This window comes from Falco biarmicus, chromosome 4 (assembly GCF_023638135.1).
Source record: "Falco biarmicus isolate bFalBia1 chromosome 4, bFalBia1.pri, whole genome shotgun sequence".
In the NCBI taxonomy this organism is placed as follows: domain Eukaryota; kingdom Metazoa; phylum Chordata; class Aves; order Falconiformes; family Falconidae; genus Falco; species Falco biarmicus.
In genome coordinates this window covers 69,304,657-69,326,982 of record NC_079291.1, presented here as the reverse complement: position 1 = coordinate 69,326,982, position 22,326 = coordinate 69,304,657, and the positions used below count along the sequence as shown (strand labels likewise).

General features: G+C 37.8%; 1 protein-coding gene across 8 annotated transcripts in view; it reads right to left on the bottom strand.

Annotated features, from left to right (window-relative positions):
• The window catches only part of MRTFB (myocardin related transcription factor B), an 85,392-nt gene that overhangs the window by 31,589 nt on the left and 31,477 nt on the right, over positions 1 to 22,326 (bottom strand). For 6 of the 8 annotated variants that reach the window (XR_008821779.1, XM_056338375.1, XM_056338383.1 and 3 more), the window contains one exon: positions 1,215 to 1,280. Coding sequence is in view for 7 of the 8 variants with exons in the window: in XM_056338375.1 (XP_056194350.1) it covers positions 1,215 to 1,280 (66 nt within the window). In the remaining variant the exon portion in view is untranslated. Of the gene's footprint in view, positions 1 to 1,214; positions 1,281 to 15,934; positions 16,343 to 22,326 lie in introns of those variants that run through there. The other 2 variants (XM_056338379.1, XM_056338378.1) reach the window with 2 other exon arrangements.

The following is a 22,326-nucleotide window of genomic DNA, read 5'->3' as shown; positions in this document are numbered from 1 at the left end:
TCGTGACTGCTAAATTGGTATGAGGTATTGTTAAGTGCTGCTGTTGAAACAACCATCATCTCTAACAGATTGGAATCAATAATGGAGAAAATGGACACCAGCAATAAAGTGCAATTGCATAAAGCACACCAATTACTTTCAAAATACAAGTGCTGTGTGTTCAGACATACAAGCGTAACAAATATCCAAATTCTTGCTTGTCAAAGCAGTATGATCTGCAATTAAATTCCAGAGGTAGAACAGAGTTACAGATAAAAATGGTTTACTGAAGAACCGGCAACTTCTTGCATAGCTCTCAAGGATGGTCAGTAGCCAGGCCAAAGAATCAGAAGCTCAGTGTTACAGAACCCTGAAATCATAAATACACCTCCGGCTGTATTTATGAACTTGGTGATGTTGCTGCCTGTGAGACACTTCATGCTAAGGTGATCAGCAGCATCTTAACTCTTCCAAAGACAGCATCTGAAGGCACTCATTTAACTTTTACCATTATATAATCTTTGTTTTGGAAAAGAATGCAAAACTCTTACAACAACTTGGACCACTTGCCAGATGTGTCAAGGAACTTCCAGCAATTGGAGAAGACGTCCCAAAACCAAAATAATTTTCTAAAGAAACCAAAAAACCAAAGCCTCTTCCCATATTGTTGGAAAGGCATTCATACTCAGAAGGAACGGCCTAGGCACAGAAGCTAGGTCTTACATTAGGTCATACGACGCAGCGTACAGCGCCCAGCCTAATCCACTGCCTCATGTCCTCTAACATCACAGCTTGCAAGATTTGACACAGAAGACACATCTGTTGGGGCCTAAGTCACAACTTCGATGTGTCCTTTGTTTCTGTTTGGCAACCCTTGCCATCCTACTCTTCAAAGACCGCTGGCTTTGTTATTGATGTCCACTCATTTATACAATCAAATTTATTTCAGTTAAGATTAATGATAATTTAAAGAGAGAAAAATAAAAGGAGAATCAGACTTGTCTGCAAATCCTCGTGTTTTCATCACAATGGCTATTTTAACTGGAACTTTAGGTAAGGATGATGAATTTACTTCATGCTCATTTAGATTACCAAGAAGATCTCACAATTTTTTTCAAATGATAATTTTTTTTTAATGATTCTCACAGAAATGTTTGGTTTTATTATTTTGTATATTCAGTTCATAATTAATACAGCAAAGTAAAACAAATTACTAGAAATAATGTAAGTCTTACGTGGCATGATGCCCTGGTCCACCAGCTGTTCTCGTGTCCGTCTTTGTTGTAGCCTCAGCTGAAGTACTGACGAAAGAAAACAAATAATTTGGTTCATATGTAAGCATACTATCCCGCTGAAAGTACAAAAAAAAAAGTAGTATCCAAAGGATACAAAGTATTTCAGCTTCAGAAATATTTTTCCTATATTTATTCAGACCCGACAGTAACCTCAAAGGCACCTATCATTAAGGATCAACTGCTGTTAACGTAGTTTGGAGTGGTTACTTCCAGTCCCTAGTTATACTGGTTTGCTGCATTTTGGTCACACCTGATAAAGGGACTGTATTTCATGCACACATCCACTTTTCCCATCAGCTAGGCCTCATAAGAGGTTATCAAGTATACCTCTAAATCTAGGATTATTTTTTTTACTCCCCTTGTAAAACTACTCTTAGATAACAGATTCACGAAAACATAGTGAGGTATGCTTTTATACCATAAACTGCAACACATGATTATATATAGCCTTCTCACACATCATAAACCAATCTTACATGACTGCACTATGCTGAAATAGAAATTAGGTTTGCAGAGCATTTTAAAAGAAAAGCTGTATGTGTTTGGTTGATCCTTTTTCCTTAAGGATTTTTTTTAAAAAAATATAAAGGCTTATTGTACATTTAAAATAAATCTTGCTGAAACGTAAGAAACTGAAGAGAAGCCAGATTTTACCTGGCTTATTCAAAAACACCCAAAAAGTGATACAATCAGGAACAGACCTTAACCTCTCTCTGAACATCAGAAAATGTTTTCCTGACTGAGATATGTGCTATTGTAATTATTTCAAGGACCAAACAAATCCACTACTGCCAAATCTGGGAAAATGGTTTACAGTTTCAGAGGTAACTTCTTATGTTTCATTACATTTAATAAAGCGTACGAAGGTTCTCATCTTACTGTAAGAATAACCAACGTGACACACGTGAAATACCATACCAGGAACTGCACAAAACCTGGGGGAGGGCATAGGCATAAAGGCCTCATACTTTCAAAGATTAAGGCTTTTTTCTAAATGTTCCCAGGACAAAAAAAGGAGAAAACCAGTAACAATTTGTTTCTTCTATTGTCCCCTTCCCCTCGTTTCTGTAATTGTCATAGTGCGTCATTATTGTTTAGACACATATAGCCATTACCCTAATGGGAAAATTTATCTGTTGAACAAAAGGTGGTCAAGATGCCTGGTCAAGAAAAAAAACATTAAAGATTTAATATTTGCATTCTTAAATTCAGCCTTGACAGCTTATTATGGATGTATGATTATGACATGCTGTTCCCATTGTATTTCACAAGGAAGCAAAACAAACTAATGCATTGTCCAAAACATCAAAATGAATGTAATTTCTAAAAAATTAGGCTAAGGACAAACTTCATTGTTTTCAGAATTTAAAAGGAACCAGCTTATTTCCTGTTCTACAGTACAGGAAGGATACTCTTCTGGCTAAAGCATTAAGACCGGGAATAGCAAGTCCTGAAAACAAGTACATTATTTTAATGTGTCACACAAACATCGAGAATTTCAATACAAACTTTTCATGGCTGTGGCATGGCAGTTCTGTTCAGAGTATACAGTATTATTACACAGGAATTACAAAGGACAGAGATGGCAGAATGCAAAAGTAACAAGAAAATGTAAACTGATGGAAAATCATCCTAAATGTACTGAGTTCCCCTGGAAATGTGAAAATACCTGCTTTAAGTAATGAATTGAATTTTCCAAGTAATATTAAGTGACTGTAAAGTTAACCGAAGACTTATTTTATAATAGCTTGAATTTATTTTTGGTCTTCCTCAATTTCACATGGCTCCAGGTAAGCAGTGATGTGATCTCTTCTTAAAATACCTCTTACTAGAAGATGCATAATTACGCCACCTGAAGTCTTGAACCAACTCAAATGGTGCTGTGGCATATTCCTTTCAGCAGCAGGTTGCGTTTGGCATATGGTGTAGCACAGCTACGTACTCCCGGTAAGCTGAGAGCACGGCTAGAGAAAGTTCAAACCTTTCTGCAGAAAAAAATGTGGGTTTCTTAGTCCCATTAGTCTAGTCTGCCCCCAAAAATGCAGGTAAGTGTGTGCAAACACACATTTATGCAACTGTACATCCAAAATCCACACGCTTTATACAAGTAAGTGTGAATTAAGAAAGAGAGTGTATTGGGTCAGGACTGAGCCCATTCCAACAGAAAACTTCAAGAAATGCACATTTCAATGGAAATGCACTTTAAGCACATGATATAATGTCATGATATTAAGCCTCTATCCCTGGGGATACCGCTAAGAATCTTCTACTGCACTAGCGCAAAGCACTGAGAAATTCCCTAACTGGCGTGATGTTTACAGGAAAGTAAAAAACTCTGCTATGTTCTTGGTTTGGATTCTCTTCCTTACAATGGTAAAATCAAGAAAGCGCAGTTAGTCTTAAAACTAAACGCGTGATCCCTTTAAAAATCTTTAATAAGTTTTACCCATCCAAATGATGTAAGAGACAATTTATAAACAACATGGCAAGACCACTGTATTTCAGACCCAATATTTTTGGTCCTGAGTAGATTAAAACTTGTCTGTCTTCTGTTCTTCGCTCAAACTATGCTTCCTTTTACACAATTAGGAAGCCGTGCAAAGCTTTCAAAAGCATGTCCTGTTCTGGGAAGGAATCTTATCCATGTATACAGCTCTATTTGGTCCAAATTTACACCATACTTAAATTTGGCTTTCTTGGAACACTAAACCCACTACAAATGTGTCTACCAAATCTTTTACCTAGTTACAAGTCAATTTTAAACATATGCCTCTATTTCAGGGCTCAAGGCCTTAAAGAAAAGTGACCTGCTCCAACATCAGTTACGTCCAGGGTACAGCTGATACACATCATCGGGCACAGTAAGTAAATCAGAGTTCGTATTTTTTCCAACTCCATTACCTGGAACACAGTGGATCCACAAAGAAGTGCTGGTAATATTACAACAGGTGCAGGCACTGATGTGAGTAATCTACCGACATACGATAGGCAAGTCATCTATGAAGAAAAAAATGCATCTGTGGTACATGATATTTCTGATTTCTAATGTGTTTTTCCCTCAGACTTCCTTTTTTACTGAGCTTTATCATAACATCCATTTTGTAGGTGCAGTGGCTCAGCTATGACTACCTAAGCATTGCTAATACGGTGCTTTCAAATGTTAGTAAACAGATGTGGGAAAGTTAAGCACCTTTGAAATTGACCTTCATGCTATAGAATGATCAAACTGTTTTGCACAGTACATAACAATTTCAAATCCCTCACTAATTCACCAATTTGGACAGCTGGCTAAATCATAAAACTATTTTGTAGAAAGTGCATACACCATCTATTTCACAAAACCTGCTATGGACCACAGATACTTGTTCTTCATCTTATCACTATTTAAAATTCTAAAGTAGTATCACTGTAATCTCAAAACGTGATATGCAAAGTCTTTGTGCAGGGAAAGGATAGCTGAACTAATCAGAAATTATAAGAAATTTGTTATTTATTATTTACAGATCTGGCTTTCACAGAACCAGATACTGATGTGACTCTTAAGACCAAGGCTCTTCATCTTTCACATGAAAATGATCAGACTTCCATTCAGCGTTCCACTACATCAAGACAGACAATGCTCACTGTTAGGTCTACAGTTGGATTGGATGGTCTGAAAATATCCTACCAGTTCAGCATTTAGCAATTATTGCATTTTAAGTTTTCATTGGCAAGTTTGTGGGAGGAAAAAATCAGAAAGGTCTCACCCTGCACTTTGCCAATACAAGTAAACTCAATAACTACTCCAACGCTTCTAAATATATATTCCCCTGTGTTCTCCTAAAACATACTTCAAAAAGAGTCTACCCGAGGTATATTCAGCTGCTGAAATTTCTCTTTGAGAAAAACAAACCAACCAAATCATCCCACGAACAAAAACCCTCAAAAACCCCAGTGTAGCAAAGTTTCTGTGTCAAGGTCCTGTTTTGAGCCCTCTTTCAACAGCCGTACTAACACGGCAGCGTCAGGAATGTACCACGCGTGCGCCCAAAGAGGAAGACACTTTGGACACTGCGATCGCGCTGGTACAGACATCGCTGAGTGAGATGCAGTTCCTGCAGCTCCCTGCTTGTGCCATCCGGTGTGATGTGCATCAGAAAGGGGAAAGGCTGTGCCTCCCTCTGGCATCACACTCGCACATGACCCTGCCCCCTGCAAAAACATACCCCAGTGCATGTGTTACTTATATTTATAGCTGATGCAGTTTCTGTCAGTTCCTAAAATTTAATGCTGCTTGGCCATGGCCATGATGTGTGGCATTCGCCCAACAAATGGGGCAGGGAGACCAGAATAAATCTATTCACCAAAAAAAACATTGGTAAGAATGCAGGTAGCTTCTCTTATTTTCCAACTGCTTTCAACTAATTCTTTAGTGAACATTAATTCCAAATGTAGGCGATGGGAAGCCCTGCTAGATGACTTTGAATGTACTGAATCTGTGATGTGTGGCTTCAGTCATGATCAGGTATTTGGCTTCAGCTTTGCAGAAAGAGTAAAAAACCTGACCCATATCCTACACAACGTATAGTCTTACAAGAGAATATACAGTGGAGTATAGCAGAAGGATAAGAAGAACAGTAAGAACATACCTGCACATAAACCACGTGTGCCGAGATGTGAAGCTTTAGCATTTTTTAGCAAACACATAACAATTACTGTCTCTCACAACACTACCTGCCTACCCATCCATTTGTTAACCTACACTGGGCATCACAAAGCAAATACGGGATGATTGTGAAGCTGTCCCATGTGTACTGGACAAGTCATAAAAACTGTGAGAGGACTGAAAAACCTGAGAGATACAGAAGATATGAAATATGCAGTTGTTCAGTTATTAAATAAATATCAGGAACTTATATATTACATAGTAAAGAAAGGCCAGCCTGTAGCATGACTAATAGGGAAGCACTGCAGGGAGAACACTAAGGAAGAGATGACTCATAGAAAGATGTTATAAGAAGATAACCATTGAAGATTTTAACTTGACGAGAGCAAGGAGGTTAAACAGAAACAAAGCTGGATGAAAACCAGATGTTTGCTTTTGCAAACAACTCCAAAATTAAGGTTAAAAAAAAGACTGGTGTCTGATTTTTTGTTTAAATAAATTCTAAGCAGTTGAATGCATTATTAAAGAAAGTTACTAAATAGAAAGTAATTGTGAATAAAAAACCTAAATTTATTAGTTTTAAAGCTGAAAAGCTGAAAAAAACCTTTGCTTTGCCAAAGTAAACAGATCAAGGAAAAAGCTACTATTTATATCTCAATAAAAGACATAAGGACCTACAATACTTTTAAGCCCCCCCAGTGAGAAAAAGTAAAAAGCAGAGACGTTTCTAAGGAAGAAATGGTTAAATCTGTACATGAGTTGCATAGCTACATCTAGTCAATGAGGATATTTGGCTTACAGGTCTGCGTGTGAGAACAGATGGTCATACTAGTCAGTAATGACCTGTATATTGTCACTGTAGTTAGGTGGGCTAAGCTCTACAACTGAGCAGGAACAGGTCACAGGCAGGCTTGTATCTTTCTACTAAAGATGAACCTGAAGTGAGTATAAAGGAATGGAATAAGAGTGAGGTTAGTGAAAAGCTCAGAAAGAAATGGGGACCCACAAAAAGCAGCTCAAAGAACAGCCAGAAAAGATATGGAGGATGGGAGTCATGGAAACTAAATCAAGTTTTCAATAAGGAAAATGTGATGAAATTATCTTCAAAGACAGGAACGAACAATGTGAGGATGAAGCACAGCTTTGCACTTTTGCCCAAGAATTGCTGATTTATTTCAGTGAGAAACTCTCCTTAGAACAGAATGCAGGTTAGTTTAAATCCAATGGCATTAAATGTAATACAGACTTTGTTTACCATAGATACAGAAATCCATATAGCAAGAGATTTATAGAACAGTCAGTAACACACGAAGACATAAATCTAATAAGGATGGATGAGACAGGAGGACACAGCTTCCAAAACCCATAAAAACCACTGAAGCATTAGGCAAAGTTATTATACTGTACTATTTATTCTGGTTTTTTGGGGTGGTTTTTTGGGGGTAGTTTTTTCCCCCCCCTTTACAACAAAGAACCGTTTACAGACAAACCAGTGTGGAATCTGGGGAAGGAAGAATTCAACAAGACCTGTGGTACTAGCAAAACAAAGTTCCTCATGGGGTGGTACTTACTTATACACTGTATTTAACAGATTATTCTTATCAGGGTAAATCCATTCAGCTTGTTGCTTGATAGTTTACCTCTCACTTTTTCACTTTTCAATTCAGGCAGTTACCTGCATAACATCTAAAATCATACAAGATGGTCTCCAAAACAACAGGGCCAGAACTCACAAAGATTTAGGTATGTTAATACACCATTAGCACCAGTAATACCGCTCCCCATGTTCAAAGTGTGTGTGCAAAAGAAGGGCTATGCTAACACCACTGAGGAAATCTGCTAAAAGATGGCACAAATATTTTGCACCTCACATTATCTGGCAGGAACACCTCTTCACACCACTGCAACTCTTAAGAAATTGTCTTTGAGCTGCTTCTGAATAAAAGCCATGCACAGAGAGGTCAGTCAAACTCCTGTTTTGAATGAGGGGGGTGGGGTGGTGGGTTTTTTTATTTTCAAGACAGCGTATGATTTTAAGATTAACACTTTAACACCAGCTGAAAAGATTCCAAAATTTCCATGTGTTTTCTTCAGGCAATAAAACTATCATTAAGTCTTAGATAGCTTACTTAATACGGACAAAACCAAAAAGCATAATCCCTCCTCACAGTAAGAACATCTGGTTATCTGACTCTCATAATGTCAGTAGAAGTCTTCTGACTTCACTGGAGGTACAGATTTTTCACCACCTGAAAAACCGAGTGCCAGAGGCTGGTGTTCCCACTCTTACATACTTTCTTCCAGTGTTAGCATACCAGGGAACCAATGCTTCTATGTGCAAGGGAATGGAGATAACGGGACAAAAAGGAGAGGTTATCTGTTAACCAATGCACTTTATTATTTCAAAACATATTTCTATACAGCAGCAAATTATTTAAAAAGTTAACGGCCTGTTTTCAAACAGCAAGTACTGTTCAGGTTCACACACGCTATGCCCCAAAAGGGCATACAGATTAACAGTAGCCAAACCAAGCAGATGCTCAATAGTTTGCTGAAGCGCTGTGCTGATCTGAATGCAAGAAAGCTGGCACAAATAGGCACTTAAGCCAGTACACAACACGTTCTGTGTAAGACCCTTTGAAAGGTAAGAAATGCAGCGCAGTCCAGTCAGGTCTTACTCAGTGTGAAAAGCAAAATAAGTGAAAATAAAGTGTATTATTAAATCACTTTGGACAAGCAGCTATTATCAAAGCAGAGCAAGTGATTTCTGTTACAAATCTGTAATTTGTATCCTATGGAAAAGATGTCTAAAGTAGTAGTATATAATCACAAGCACTGGAATGTAAAGAGGCCAAAAATAAATTGATAGTTGTCCTGCAGGAACAATGCTATCTGCACGGATTGACGAGCTTTCACCACTGCTTCTTGTCTTGAAAAAAACCAGAACGGTGTGTGCAAAGTTCCAGCACTAATAATTCCACGTCTAACAGTTACATATTCCATTAGAAGTTAAATTTTATCTTTTTACAGAAGGTACTATGAAACAGCAAATAACTGTTGCCATTTAAAAATTACACAGATGAAACAGACACTAAACCATCAAGAAGGGGTCCCCTGGACAGCATACAGTTCTTTCAAATGACAGCAAGAAGAAAAATAATGCATCCAGACTCTTTTTATGTTCTGTATGTAATTATCTCATCATTTCTTTCAAAGTTAAAATCCAGTGGATATTAGCTATTTAAGCCCTTAAAACTGCAAGTAAAAATGGGAAAATATAATGTCCAACATTCCTGCGTACTCCCTTGGAAATTTCCAAGAGCAGTAGAAACTCCAGTGGAGCTGCTATGCTGGCTGCCATGGAAACAGACAGTGCTGGAAACAGGGCCGTTTCCTTTAAATTAGAAGCTGTTACACAGAAAGCCTCCATTTCTTTCTGCCAGCTTAAAACAGCTTTTCTGCAGCCAAGGTCTCTAACATGTTGAGGTTGAAACACAGAGCAGCAGACGTTAACAGCAGACACTCGAGTTGCAATGAAGCACTGCTGCAGGAGATGAACTACTCTATCCTATCCTTGATCTGAATTTATCACTATTTGGCATTGGGAGTATAACATTAATACAAGTATATCAACAGCAGGGTGGCAGTGAAGTAGAGGAGAACATTTTATCAGGCGGTAGGTGGACCACGCAAGTGATCTAAGCATTGGCTTTGTATCAGAATTCTGGACCAACCTCACAACACAGGGCAACAGTTACAGAATTGCAGAAATTTAATATCAAGCACTTAACTCTGTGCCTCTTTCAGCTGTTACCCTCGCACCTCCAAACGCCATCTGCTTGGAATTAAAAGTTTATATGGCATTTTGTAAACAGCATAATTTACACTAAGTTAATTTTTCAGAGACTGATGTTCTGCTTTCTCTCTAGCTGTGATTGTTTCTCCCTCAACTCTATATGGGGCGTTGTACTCTATTTGTACTTCATTAAATGCTTTATTGAGACAAAAAGAGTTAATCTTTTCAACTGATAGGTGTTCTGTGAACAAACCTAAAAATTTAATAAACTGAATGTTTTGTATAATAAGGAAAGTGCAGGTGATGTGCAAGGCACACATTTCAGGAAGGTTATGAAATATGGTAACTAGTTTTCACCTGGCATTACTTATTCCACGTGTCAAGTCAGAAATTTGGTAATATCGCGTTCTTTTCATTCATATGGCATGTCAAAGAAGGAAGGAAGGAGAAGGAAAAGCCATGAAAATACTCGTCTACCTGTAAATTCTTGGAAGTGATTCTAAGTAAGTTGTACAGCATTTTAAAGATTGAATGCATTTAAAATTTTGGTACTCACCTCCCATCAGCCCCATGTTACATGCTCTCTATTTTAAAACTCAAGTAATTCAGCATTAACAAAAATCAGACATCATCTAAACACGAGTTAATATGTTATACTGGGTTCAGTCTTCAAAATTTTCATGTATGCCAGGGTATCATTTTTTAAAAAAAATATTTTACTTATTTCTGTAAAAAAACCCTTACCTTAGTTTTACATATGTTAATTTTTTTTTCCATTATTGTGTATGTTATTTTTCTGCTAAGACTGTATCCTAAATAAGAAAAGTGAAACAGCCTCTGATGCATACTCATTTTAAGCAATTATTCAGTCATACTTTCGTTCTGGCTTACAAATGTTCTGGATAAATGTAAAACACGTGAGTGGAGACTACGGAGGGCCGTTGCATATAATCCCTTCAGGATTCTGGAGGGAAACCCTGTAGGACCTCCAAATCTTTTAAATTATACCACTACGATTTAAAGCTTTTCTCTGTAAGCCAGTAATGATGTGCATGTAACTGCTTCCAGAATTATCATCATCATACTGAAAGCAGAAATTTAAAAGCTCGATGGGAAAGATAGCTGAATATAAACTTAACATTTAAAACAAAATATAAAGCATAACAGTATCATCAGCTGGAAAGCTTGAATGACTAGGATATAGGACAATGTCTATTGTTTCTAAGCAACAGGTTCCATAGCAATAGGATACAAGCCAGAACATATACAAGTCTCCAAACAAATTATGGGAATGTCTACTGGGATCTACACACATCTATGTGTGAGAAGCAAAATCTACACTTTTCACAGTTCTGTTTATATCTTTAAAATGAGAAAAACCACCACCATCTTGAGCGGAAAGTCTGAATAAACTAAAGCTTCCATTTCAAGTATTCTGTAAAATGGCATACTTTAAGTATATTATCAGTAATTACACTTTCTACATCTGCAAGTATTCCTCTGCTTAGTATAATCTTCTGATTTTTTTAAAAATAATTTGCATTTCCTCAAATGCTGCCATCACCCAAGAAGCGTTCTGTCAAGGGACTCATGAAACTTGGGTTTAAATTCCACATCTACTACAGACTTGCTTTGTGATAATCTGGAGCATATTACATTGGATGATGATAGATGACTTCCAGCCAAGCTCTCTCAGGAAGGTATACCTCCATTTTCCATGCTTTTCCTAGGCACAGTAGAGCCAGTAAACAACATGCATACCCAAGCAGATCCTCCAACTCATGAGATTACACATGAATTCAAAACACTGAGGAAGGTGGATTTATACAAGGTGCCTGACTGCAAATTGGGGTGTAAGCAGTGGCATTGTGTCAACTCTGCTATGCAGACAACATCTGATTTCTGCAGATGCTCGCTCAGTGGATTAGTCAGATTGCTTACAGTGCCATCGGAGCTGCTGCATTAAGGACTTAAAGGCTGAAGTACATAACTTTTGTTGGATGCCATGTGAAAGGAAGAAACCTCCAGCATCGCAACAAGACAGTGGTTTCAGAGTGTGGTTTCATAAGTTAGTATGATCTAAGACAGGATTACTGGTGCACAGACAATGATCTCTTCCTCCAATCCCAGATGCTTCAGTTGCATCTACACTGGCAAAGCACATCTGGCTGAAAACTAATGCTATTGAAATAAATAGTCTTCAGTAATACCTGTTCACTGACCCTACTCGCTTCAGGGCTGCACAGTCACTAATGCCAACACAATAAAGAGGCTGGCAGTAGGCACGGTATGGCTGGATGAGACCTGCACCCACTTTTGACAACAGGAACAATACTCTTTTTCCAGTATTTTTCTCATTACCTGTGTCTCAAGAAACATACCTGGTAGACTGCCACTGCCACTAAACACCGTGTAACAAAACTTAAAGCTTTAAAACCCAAAACCAACAAACAAAGAAACCTCAACAAACCACCAAACGCCAAACCCTGCAAACCAACAGTAAAATCTTTAAGCCTAACATGCCGCTGCAGGAGAGCGGTAGAGGTCAGGAGTATCACCAACACGCAACATGCCAGCAATACCAGGAAATCTGCTACAAAACACAATTCTCTTACAATATTAATTGCAAAGGAGGAAGGGAAGAAATACTTCCTGACCCAATCTGGCAATCTATTAACCAGACAGCGTGAAGACACTTCCAGCAAGCACCTGAGAAATCCCTGTGTTTCACTCATTCCACCCTGTATCCTGTTTCTAGCACTTGCCAGTCTCTAGCTCCTCACAAAAGAGTACAATTAAAAAGCAATTCAAATCCAGGAAAGAAATTATCTTTCAACATGGAAAGAAAATTTCCTTTCTGGTTAGTTGTTTTCCTTACACTAACCTGCAGGCAACCGATAACTTTGCAGCTCAGATTAATATATAAAAAATACAGTGCAAACAAACTGGGATCCAATCTCCTTTTAAATCCCACCTGAGATAGCACCATACTGATTTGTTTCACCAGTTTAATACTGTGTCTTCAAGAGTTCTGCATGGTCATATACTCTTGCAGGAGCTCATCAATCTTTGTATTAAAATAATATAGGGTACAAGGCAAGACTCCCTAAATTCACTCCACTCCTCAGTTTAGAACATTTCTAATCTGCAGCCTAAATATATTCCTAACTCCTAACATATACATTGTTGATGATAGTGACTCGTTCTTACTAAGTGTTTGCACAGTGATGTCCTGATTTCATTTAAGGCTTTTCACTTGAATTAGAAGTCAATGGTACAGGAAATTCTGGAAAAGCTCGTTCTGTTAGCACTGTATTGTTAGCCTCAGAGACAAAAAGTATTTCTGTTCCTTATGCATACAAAAGGTAATTTCAATAAAACAGACAAGATGAAGCAATGTTTTCACAGAACAGACAATATGTAACAATAACATATGAGTTGTTTACTAGAAAGTAGGGTAATTAAGAGGATTTCCTCCTGTGCTATAGGATGCTATAACGTGTATCTTCCAAGAGCAAAGAAAAAAACCAAAACATCCTTATAATCTAACCTTCCAGTGCCCTTAGTGTTAATTTGCTGAGGACAGGGTTGGGATTTGTGTTTCCATCAAAAGTCTCTTTTCTTACCAAGAAATATTAAGTACAAAAAAACCTGCACCTAACAATTCTCATAAGGTACTCACTGCTGAAATAAGCACACTGCTTATCTATCAAACCTGCACCAAACAGATTATGAAGCAAAGGCTGTAGAATCTTCTGAATTACCTGACCTCTACATACTTCATCTGGGTTTGCCAACATAATTACATTTTTAATTTTTTGCAGTTTCAACCATTCACAGATAGTATTCGTAAGTTTTTGTGTCCTAATAAAAAAGGGTTGATGATTCAGATGCCAAAACTAGTCACATCATCATTTTAATTAAAAGACAAAGAAAGGGGGGGGGGGGGGCGGGGGGGGGGGAGGGCCAAAGATACAGAATGCCACAAGCTAATTTAGGATATACTCATCTGTAAAATAAGAAGTGTTTTAATGCTAAAGTGTTATTTAAATAGGATGAAAATGACAACTGCAATTGAATTTTTATAAATCTACAAAATACCTGAACTACATATTTCATAATATTTTACTTTTTTTTTTTTTACAATTTACATAATTACAAACTGAAAAGGTAAAGTCTTAGTCTCTCTAGATATAAATCAAGCAGATTTTCAATGTTTTCAGTAATACATTCTGTATACTACAAGAAAGAAAATGCACTGCCCCCCCCGGCTTTAGAAAGAGGAAACGCTGGAAGAGGAGATCCTGTAGTCATTCATAACACTCAAAAAGAGGTTCATTATTTTAATTATTCAGTTTTCAAACTTAGGAGAGATAAAAGGATAAGCAATATTCACTGGGGAAAAGTGAAAAGGGAGAAAAGGTACTAAAACAGAGAAAAGTATGCAAAAGATAGTGATTGTGGAAAACTATTATATCTTCTTTTATGCTCTGAATATTAATTTAAACTCTAAAATATTCATGAATTTAGACTGCAAGTGTCCCATAACTGCAGGTTTTTTGCTGCTCTGACAGACCATCATTGTACATTCTTTCATCCACTTTCTACATAACTGACATATTCAAACGAGACTGAAGATAATGATCACGTTTACTTATTAGCCCACCTACACTATCCACCATGCTAGTTTTTTCATGTCTTTCTCCCCTTTATTTCTTGGTAACTTAGTGTGTGGGTTGTTACTCCTCTGTCCCTCTCAACTTCCTTGCCTTCTTTCTTTGTTCCTGTTGCCCCAGAGAGTTCAGAGGCAGCAGCGGCAGGTTTAGCTGGGCTTGTTCAGAGTTGCAAGGCAAACACCAAGAAAAAGCAGCCACTGCTGACCCTTCCTCTTCAATCACTGCCTTTCAGTCAGTACTTTCCTGCTGTAAAGGAAGCAGGACTGTTATGCTGTCAGCCACAGCTACAGGCATCACACTCAAATTCTTATTATCTATCTTTTCAATCAATAAGAAAGCTTTACTATCAGTACATTATACAAAAATCAGTGTTTTCTCTAGCCCAAACTTAGAGATAGGTAAAGGGTTTTCTTAAACTGTCAGTTACTGAATTCCATAATGAATATGGGCTATCTTTTTGCTATTTTAAACATTATTAAGGTCCAAATTTTAAAACAAACAAAACCTCAAAATAAACCCAGCATTTTAAATTCTGAGAAAGGCATGATTTCACGTAGAAAGCAGTCTTGCCACAACACCAAGTAAGAAATCTCTGAATCACCAGACAATCCAGAGATATCTGGAGTAAAACCCAAGGAATTTTGTCTACCGCAAATACAGGGTTTTTCTGATAAAGCAGTTGGAGTTTGAGCCTTGAGCTGCAGAGCCTGGCATGTTAGCGTACACCTGCTAACAAACTGTTCTTGCAGGTCTGGCAGCTGACCTCAAGAGCTCTCTGTCTTCTCCTCCTTAACACAGGCCAGCTAGAAGCATACCTCCAGCTCGATGGGGTAAGGCAACTTCCATGTCTCAGTATTATTGCCGCAGCCTAAACTATGTTAAATGCATCTGGTATAGTACCATTTGTCAGCTTTAAATAACGCTCCAAATATCCTCAGACTATTGCTAGTTTACAAACAAAGCTTGTGCATAATATCAATTTAATGCACAGTCTAAACCCGGTCATTTAAGGAGACAATGTAATTTTAAAAGCGTACATCTGGAAAGCAGAGTCATTTAAAGTATGAGAGGAGAAGGGAATTCTAGAGAAAGACAGTAGCTGAGAGAAGCACTGTTGGAAATGAGGTGGTATTAAATGTCTAAAACTAAAGGTTTCTGGGGTCTTATTTTTAGTAGTGTCACACTTAATGACATTTATTTCACTATATTTATTTCAGTAGTGACATTGAAGCATTTTGTGCAATATTTACAGGGGAATTTCAGAGTACTTCATGAATTCAGCACCAAGTGCTAATCTGAAAAAGAGTACTTAATCTTACCTCATTTTTCTTCACACTAATATTTCTATCAAGCTATCTTCATCATTATTTTTATAGTCTCAAGTAAATTCTAAATTTAGCTTTTAGAAATTTGTTAAAGAGGGAAAACAATACCTCATTTAATGTACAAAAATTCTTCCTAACATACAGCATTACACCACAAATCCTGGTGAACTGAACGGCCCAGTACTTCCACATTTGCTGTCCCCCAGCCAGCGACTGACCTTCCTTGAGACTTTTCTGGCTGTTCACCTCAAGGCATTCCTTCTCCTTCAGTGGCTTAACATCTCCTGCAGGTAAAATCTCGGTAAAGCCCTGTTGCTGCTTCTTGGAGCTATCGATCATGATGAGAATCCTTTCGAATAGCAACATCCAGCATAGGAAAAAAAATATATTAATTTGTCTCCAAGCAGTACACTGCTGTCCCGATCACTGCCTCTAGCTCCCTTCTCCTAAGGAATTAGCAACTGTGCCTCTATACAGCCGAAAGCAGCCATCATCCTTCACTTTCGAGGCTGACCTGTAGTACGCTCAGCCTGCTTTGGAGCCCGTAACTCGCTCAGACAGCAGGCGCAGAGCATGTGAAGCACAACTCCCAACTCCCACCTCCTTTCCCAGACAACCACTCCCCCTTTTCCTTTAGTTACGCTTGCTTCCTCTGCACATTTGTGTTTCAATATGCAGCTTGATGGTCAATCATCTGACAAAGAATGAGTCAAGCAGTTAAAAATAAATCCAGCAGTTGCTGAAGGAGCAGCATTCGCTGATACCCAAGACAAACCACTGCTGAGGACTTTCTCCCTTTTCCCCCTTCCTCCTCCCTTCCCCCGCCACTCTGAACACTGCTGCAGGCAGCAGAAATACTTTATCTTTGCCTGGCTGGCACATTCATTACTCATTTAGTTTCACCAGTAAACAACGCTGTACACTGGCACTTCAAAAAGTTATGCTGAGGAACCTTCCCACCCGCCCCAGCCCTAGGTCTTGTTTCAGAGGTGTTTATCTAGCAGAGGGAAGTGGCAAACCAGTGATTATTTCCATGTTGTTTCCTTGCAGTGTAAGACAGATTCTGTTCCTTGTCGTAAATACATAAACCCCAAGTATTTTATTATTTTCCTTTTTGCATTGCAGTTACACATCTCATTATTCCCAGCAGTTTTAAGAGCATTTCCTCCCACAGCTTCTGATCTGCCATTCTCTCCGGCATATCCCACTTAGCTTACATGAGTCATCAACTTCACTGTCGGCCTGGAAGATCTGGGGGAAATGAATCCTCTCCAACCTGGCATTGGCCGTGAGGGAACAGCACACTAGTTCGCGTTTCATGTACTTTGAGAAAATAAACTATACATAGTTTTAAGTAGTCACTACATGTCAACAAGTAACTCTAGCAGGCGCATTTTCCCTTTGGCCTAAAAATACTATTACACATAATTTCTGCACCCCTGTATCAGCCTGAAATTACAAAGGAGATTCCTACTCAGAAAAACTGTTCACTTTTATGGCAGCAGATCTGAAAATATCTATATACAATAACAAATATCTGATGCAGAATTTTAAAAAGTGGAAACAAGAAAAAAAAATCATTTTGCCTCTTCATATCTTTCTACAAGATACTGATTCAATACCAACTTTTCACCTTAAAGGTGCACTCCTGGGCAAGTAACTGATAGCATGGTGTGTGGGGCTGGGTGACACAGTCAGCAGGACTTGAAAGCCTCTCCCTGTCTTCCTGCTGCTGGGAGACAGGAGACCTAGGTCTACAGAGAACTGCCGATTCAAAGGAGACGTGAGCTTGCAGGGCTGCATCAACTACTTGATATCTAAGGGGCTGAAAATACAGGCAGAAGAAAAACTCTTGCAGAACAAATTAATTGAGGCAGCTCTCCCACCCTAAAGATTTGTTTGCATATAATTTGTATTAAAAAATTATCAGCTTAATTACATTTTGCTTAAATATGAATTACAGACTATTCCAATACATCTGCTTCTGCAGTGATTTTTACTGACACAAGAAAAAAAATCACTGTCGAAGAACCCCTTCATAAATCAAATTAACTTCCTCACTGCCTGCAACTGCAACACTTACTGTGCGTAAGAAACAAAATTACTGCTGCGAAACTCCACTGATTCAGAAAACACAAAATAATCCAGGTATACAGAATACAAACACATACTGCTTAAGAAACCTATACAAAAATCTGACACAGCCAATAAATAGCATTTCACACAATTATGAATATACCAGATTTTAACTCTACATTTTTCTTGTGTCAGCAGAGAGATTAACAGTTTAGATGGATTAATAATATTCTAACAGTATAACAATATGTAACAGCAGAAATTGTTTTATGGGAAGTGTACAGTGCACTTCACATGTTTCCTGAAAAATGGGTACTTTGGTCTAAAGCAATTTCAAAATAATTCAGAGAACAGAGTATTTTGAAATTTAAAAAGTCAGCATACTAATAAAGAATTGTGCAATTAAAAGACACAAGGAGTAATAAATTTTCTTTCAAATTTCATCATTCTGAAGGTAGTTCTGTGCTTTCCTGTCTGTTTACAGTGCTTTATGTAAGAATGTCCAGTGCTTAAAGTGAACACTGGATCACAGTAGTAGCAGCTGGGTAACAGCAGTTCAAGCCTTCATGAACATTTCCCACCTGCTCAGAAAGATGAGCTGCTTCAGGAGCATGGAGTTCCTGCAATCCACTCCTCTTTTTCAAGGGTACCCACTCCACAGCAGAATTTACAGAAATGAACAGGCTTATGCTTCAGCCCCTTGGAGTTAAGCCTAATAATTTGCTTCAAATTCACCTCCCAGTTCAATACAACCTAACATGCAGATAAATATTTTACAACACCTTTAAGAAGTCTGATGGAAGTCTTAAAAGTATTTTGCAACTAACTTTATCAAGCAAAGCAGGAATCACAGAATTGTGGGCAATAAGCATGATGAAATTCTTGTGCAGATTAGGAGAGACGAATGGTCAAAAGGATGCTGCATAGTTTCCATGTAACCAACTACTGGCCAATAAATGCTATACAATACTGAATAGCTGGAGTGGGGGCAGACAGAATAACTGAAGAGGAAGAAAAGATACACCTTGGAAGAAGAAAACAGGTTTTGTTCAGATCCAGTTAGACTGTGAATATTGAGAATGCCTGGATATTCCGCCCAGAGAACAGTTTCTCTTCAGTCCCTGCATGAAGAATGTCCTCCCATGTCACAAAAAAACCCAACCCAAAAAAACCCTCATATTCCAACACAGTCTTGTCTTCCCTGCATTCCTGAATACACATGAATCCAAGCTCAACTGATCATTTGGATAGGCTGGTTACTTGCATGATCAACAATATCGTTTTGCTATTTTTTGTGATAAGGCTTCAAAAAAAGAAAAAAAATCAACCCCATGTCTCAACACGTCTAATAGAAAAGTCTAAATTCTTTACAGAAGTCTAAAATATCTAAAAGATAATTTCACAGGCATCTGGGGGCATCTCCCAACTGCCAGCTCAGTAGCTGTAGTTGCAGCACTGTAACATGGGAAAAGTGAATGTTTTTATGAGTGACTTTCTCACATTCCTATGAACTGTACTAGAAGGAACAGAAACACTGGTAGCTGGTTAGCAAGTTCAAGTACTAAATTTGCCTGCTAACTAACAATACTCGGTTATTCAAAAGGTGTCTTCCAAACACAAGCAGGTCCCATGTGAATCAAGGCAAAGTGCCTCCACATGGTCCCCAGGGAGCCAATCCACCTGCCATTTAAGAGCTCCCTTTTCCCTGCTAAATGAAATAAATTCATAACTCTCCTAAAATGTTTCACCTAAAGCACCATACATACTTCTCATATTGACTTACCCACTTTCAGATGTGATAGTATTTTTTTTAAGCTCTTGCAAAAGAGCAGAAGCCCTGTCATCAGCTACCAACACCATGTCCATACTTTAAACACAGTTCCTATGTTTAGATAGTATATCTGTCTTGAAGGTCGTCGTTTTGACAGATAAAACCTGCTTTGTACAGCAGTTGCTTTCACTGTTGGTTTTAAAGGATGCTAATTCCACATTTATCTTAAAAGAACTGTGAACGACTTAAAGGGTGGGAAACTTAATACTTTCCCATTCAAATTACATAGCAACCTGTTTCTTCTTTGACTACTCTCTAAAGCTTTTTCTTTATTTTAACAGTTAAAACAGTAAATAGAACACAATCCATGACATATAAAATATATATAAAAAAAAATCTTGGGTTTTTTCAACTCCACTTGGTTTAAAATGCTTTTGTGTTCGGTTTCCACAAGGCAGCTGGAATTTGGATTGTCATTTGAAATTGATGGCATCGTTAAAAAAACGGCCAAAAATTTTTTTCAAATTGCTATTTTTTCATCCTGTCTTTCTGCTGCTGGCTGTGTGCTTAAATACAGAAGATTTCACAATAAAGGAAGCAGAACTACTCATTCCCGAAGTAAACATTGAATGTATAACCCCTCTGATGTGAACAAGTACCTGTTTTCAAAGAGCTATTTTTAACAGTACAAATAGCTACATGACACTGAGGGTTGCACAGGAACTTATCATGAGCTAGAAACAAAAACTGTGGCTGAAAAACTAGTTTCTGTCAAACAACAAACCCTAAGTATAGCGAAAAGAAATCTTAAGCAGTCCATGTTGTATTCCTCAATTACAGGTTTAAACCCAATTACACACAGCATCAGCGTATCAAAACCAGAAGCTGAAGTAAAAGATACACAACAAGGGTTTTGGTTCAATAAAAATTAAATCTGGTGGAATTTAAACCATCTTCAGAGGGTAGAAGCACCTCTTCATTTTAATTTCAATCTATTTAAGTTGTATACTATACAAATGGGTGAAATGAAAAACAGAGGCTTCAGAATGGGACATCCCTGTTAAGTCGTATAAACCAGAATCCAGTAACATCTCATTAAATGCAATGTATTGGCCAAGTTTTTCATGAACATGTTTGCTTTTATTCTAAGGTAATCAATGTTTTTTCTTTCCATCTTCCTGCAACACAGACTTCCAAACGTTCTGCCAACCTGCAGCCCACAGAAAAAGCATTATTTAGAAAGAGAAAAGTGCCTAATAGATTACTTGCCAAAATTACCATGTACAGGAGGGAACAACACCGCAACACTGTACCCCCCACAGTGCCTGCTTGTCTGCCACTCAGAATAGGCCACTTATCTTTCTAAGTATCAGCGATCTGGTGAGTGAGATCACTAACTGTGATCAACTTCACAACCACATTAAACGTGAGGTAACTAAGCAACAATTGCTTTAACAGTACATTCCAACTCTTCACATCATATGGAGCTCAATCCTTTGCAAGGCCATTAAAAAAAAAACAAACAACAAGAAAAAAACCCCACCACCCAACAGACGAATTTGAACTCTAGACAAAAAAAATAAAAAGAATAGCCTTAGATATTTAATATATTTCACTACCACAAGGTTTTAAAGTAGGGGAGGAAGAAAAGCTTCATTACTCAAACACTTCATTCACCTTGGCTTTAGGCACACCTTGATGAATTTCGAGGTCTTTTATATTGTGTTAAGATTATCCAGTTCTTGATCATGATACAATGATTTCTTCACATAGGAAAATTGTGCTCTGACTACACAAACTAAAACATTCATTTAAATAACCCCTGTTATAATTTAATCTATTACTTCTTTAAATAGCACGAGCGGTACCTCAAACTGTTAACTTAAGGGGTTTTGTTTGCTCCCCCTCTCCCCTCACCCCCAACTGCTACTTACAATAAATTTCTATTCTGCTTTCTTGTTTTGTTTAAAAACCCCACAACTATTTTTTTCTCTCTACCAGTACACAAGTTACTTGCTTCAAACACTTAAGACATCTGTCAAACAACTCGGCAGTAAATCTTACACAGTCTTATGCCTGTATTTAAGACAAATGTACAAAACCCAAAACATTCAAGTCTCTCATCTTCATACTGTTTTGGTAGTAAAACAGCAAGTATATCTTTCTATTTGCTTTTTCAAAAAGTAATTTTTGATTTTTTTTGAAATTGCATTGTGTACTATGCAGTGACTAAGGAATTACCTCAGAAGGACTGGAAACTTGTGCCGGTACTCTCCACCACTGTGGTAACAAAGACCCAAACAACACAAAATAAACAACCCAAACAACTACCTCAGTTACTCTTCCCAGAAAAATCCCAAACATGTACCGTGATACCGTGAAATGTATAAGTCTGCATGTTCTACTTCTCCCACTAAAACCCACACTAATTCCTTTTAAGGGAGGACATATGTTGGCATTGTTCACTGTTTAAATAAAAATTCCCTACCATTCAGCCTTGCCCAACATATAAATAAATAAATAAATATTTAATTAGTGTATATATAAAATACATAAAAATATATTTTTATATGTTTAACTGTACATATATATAGTTTTTAAAGGCCAATATTTGGTCATCCACCATGCTACCTATGATTTGCAAAAGGCACATCTGCTAAATAATGCGCATCCATTACCAGTTCTGTTTGCACTACATTACCTTCTTGTAGTAGCTGTAGCACAAGCTAACATTTCAACGATAATATACGCAGCTAAAATTTA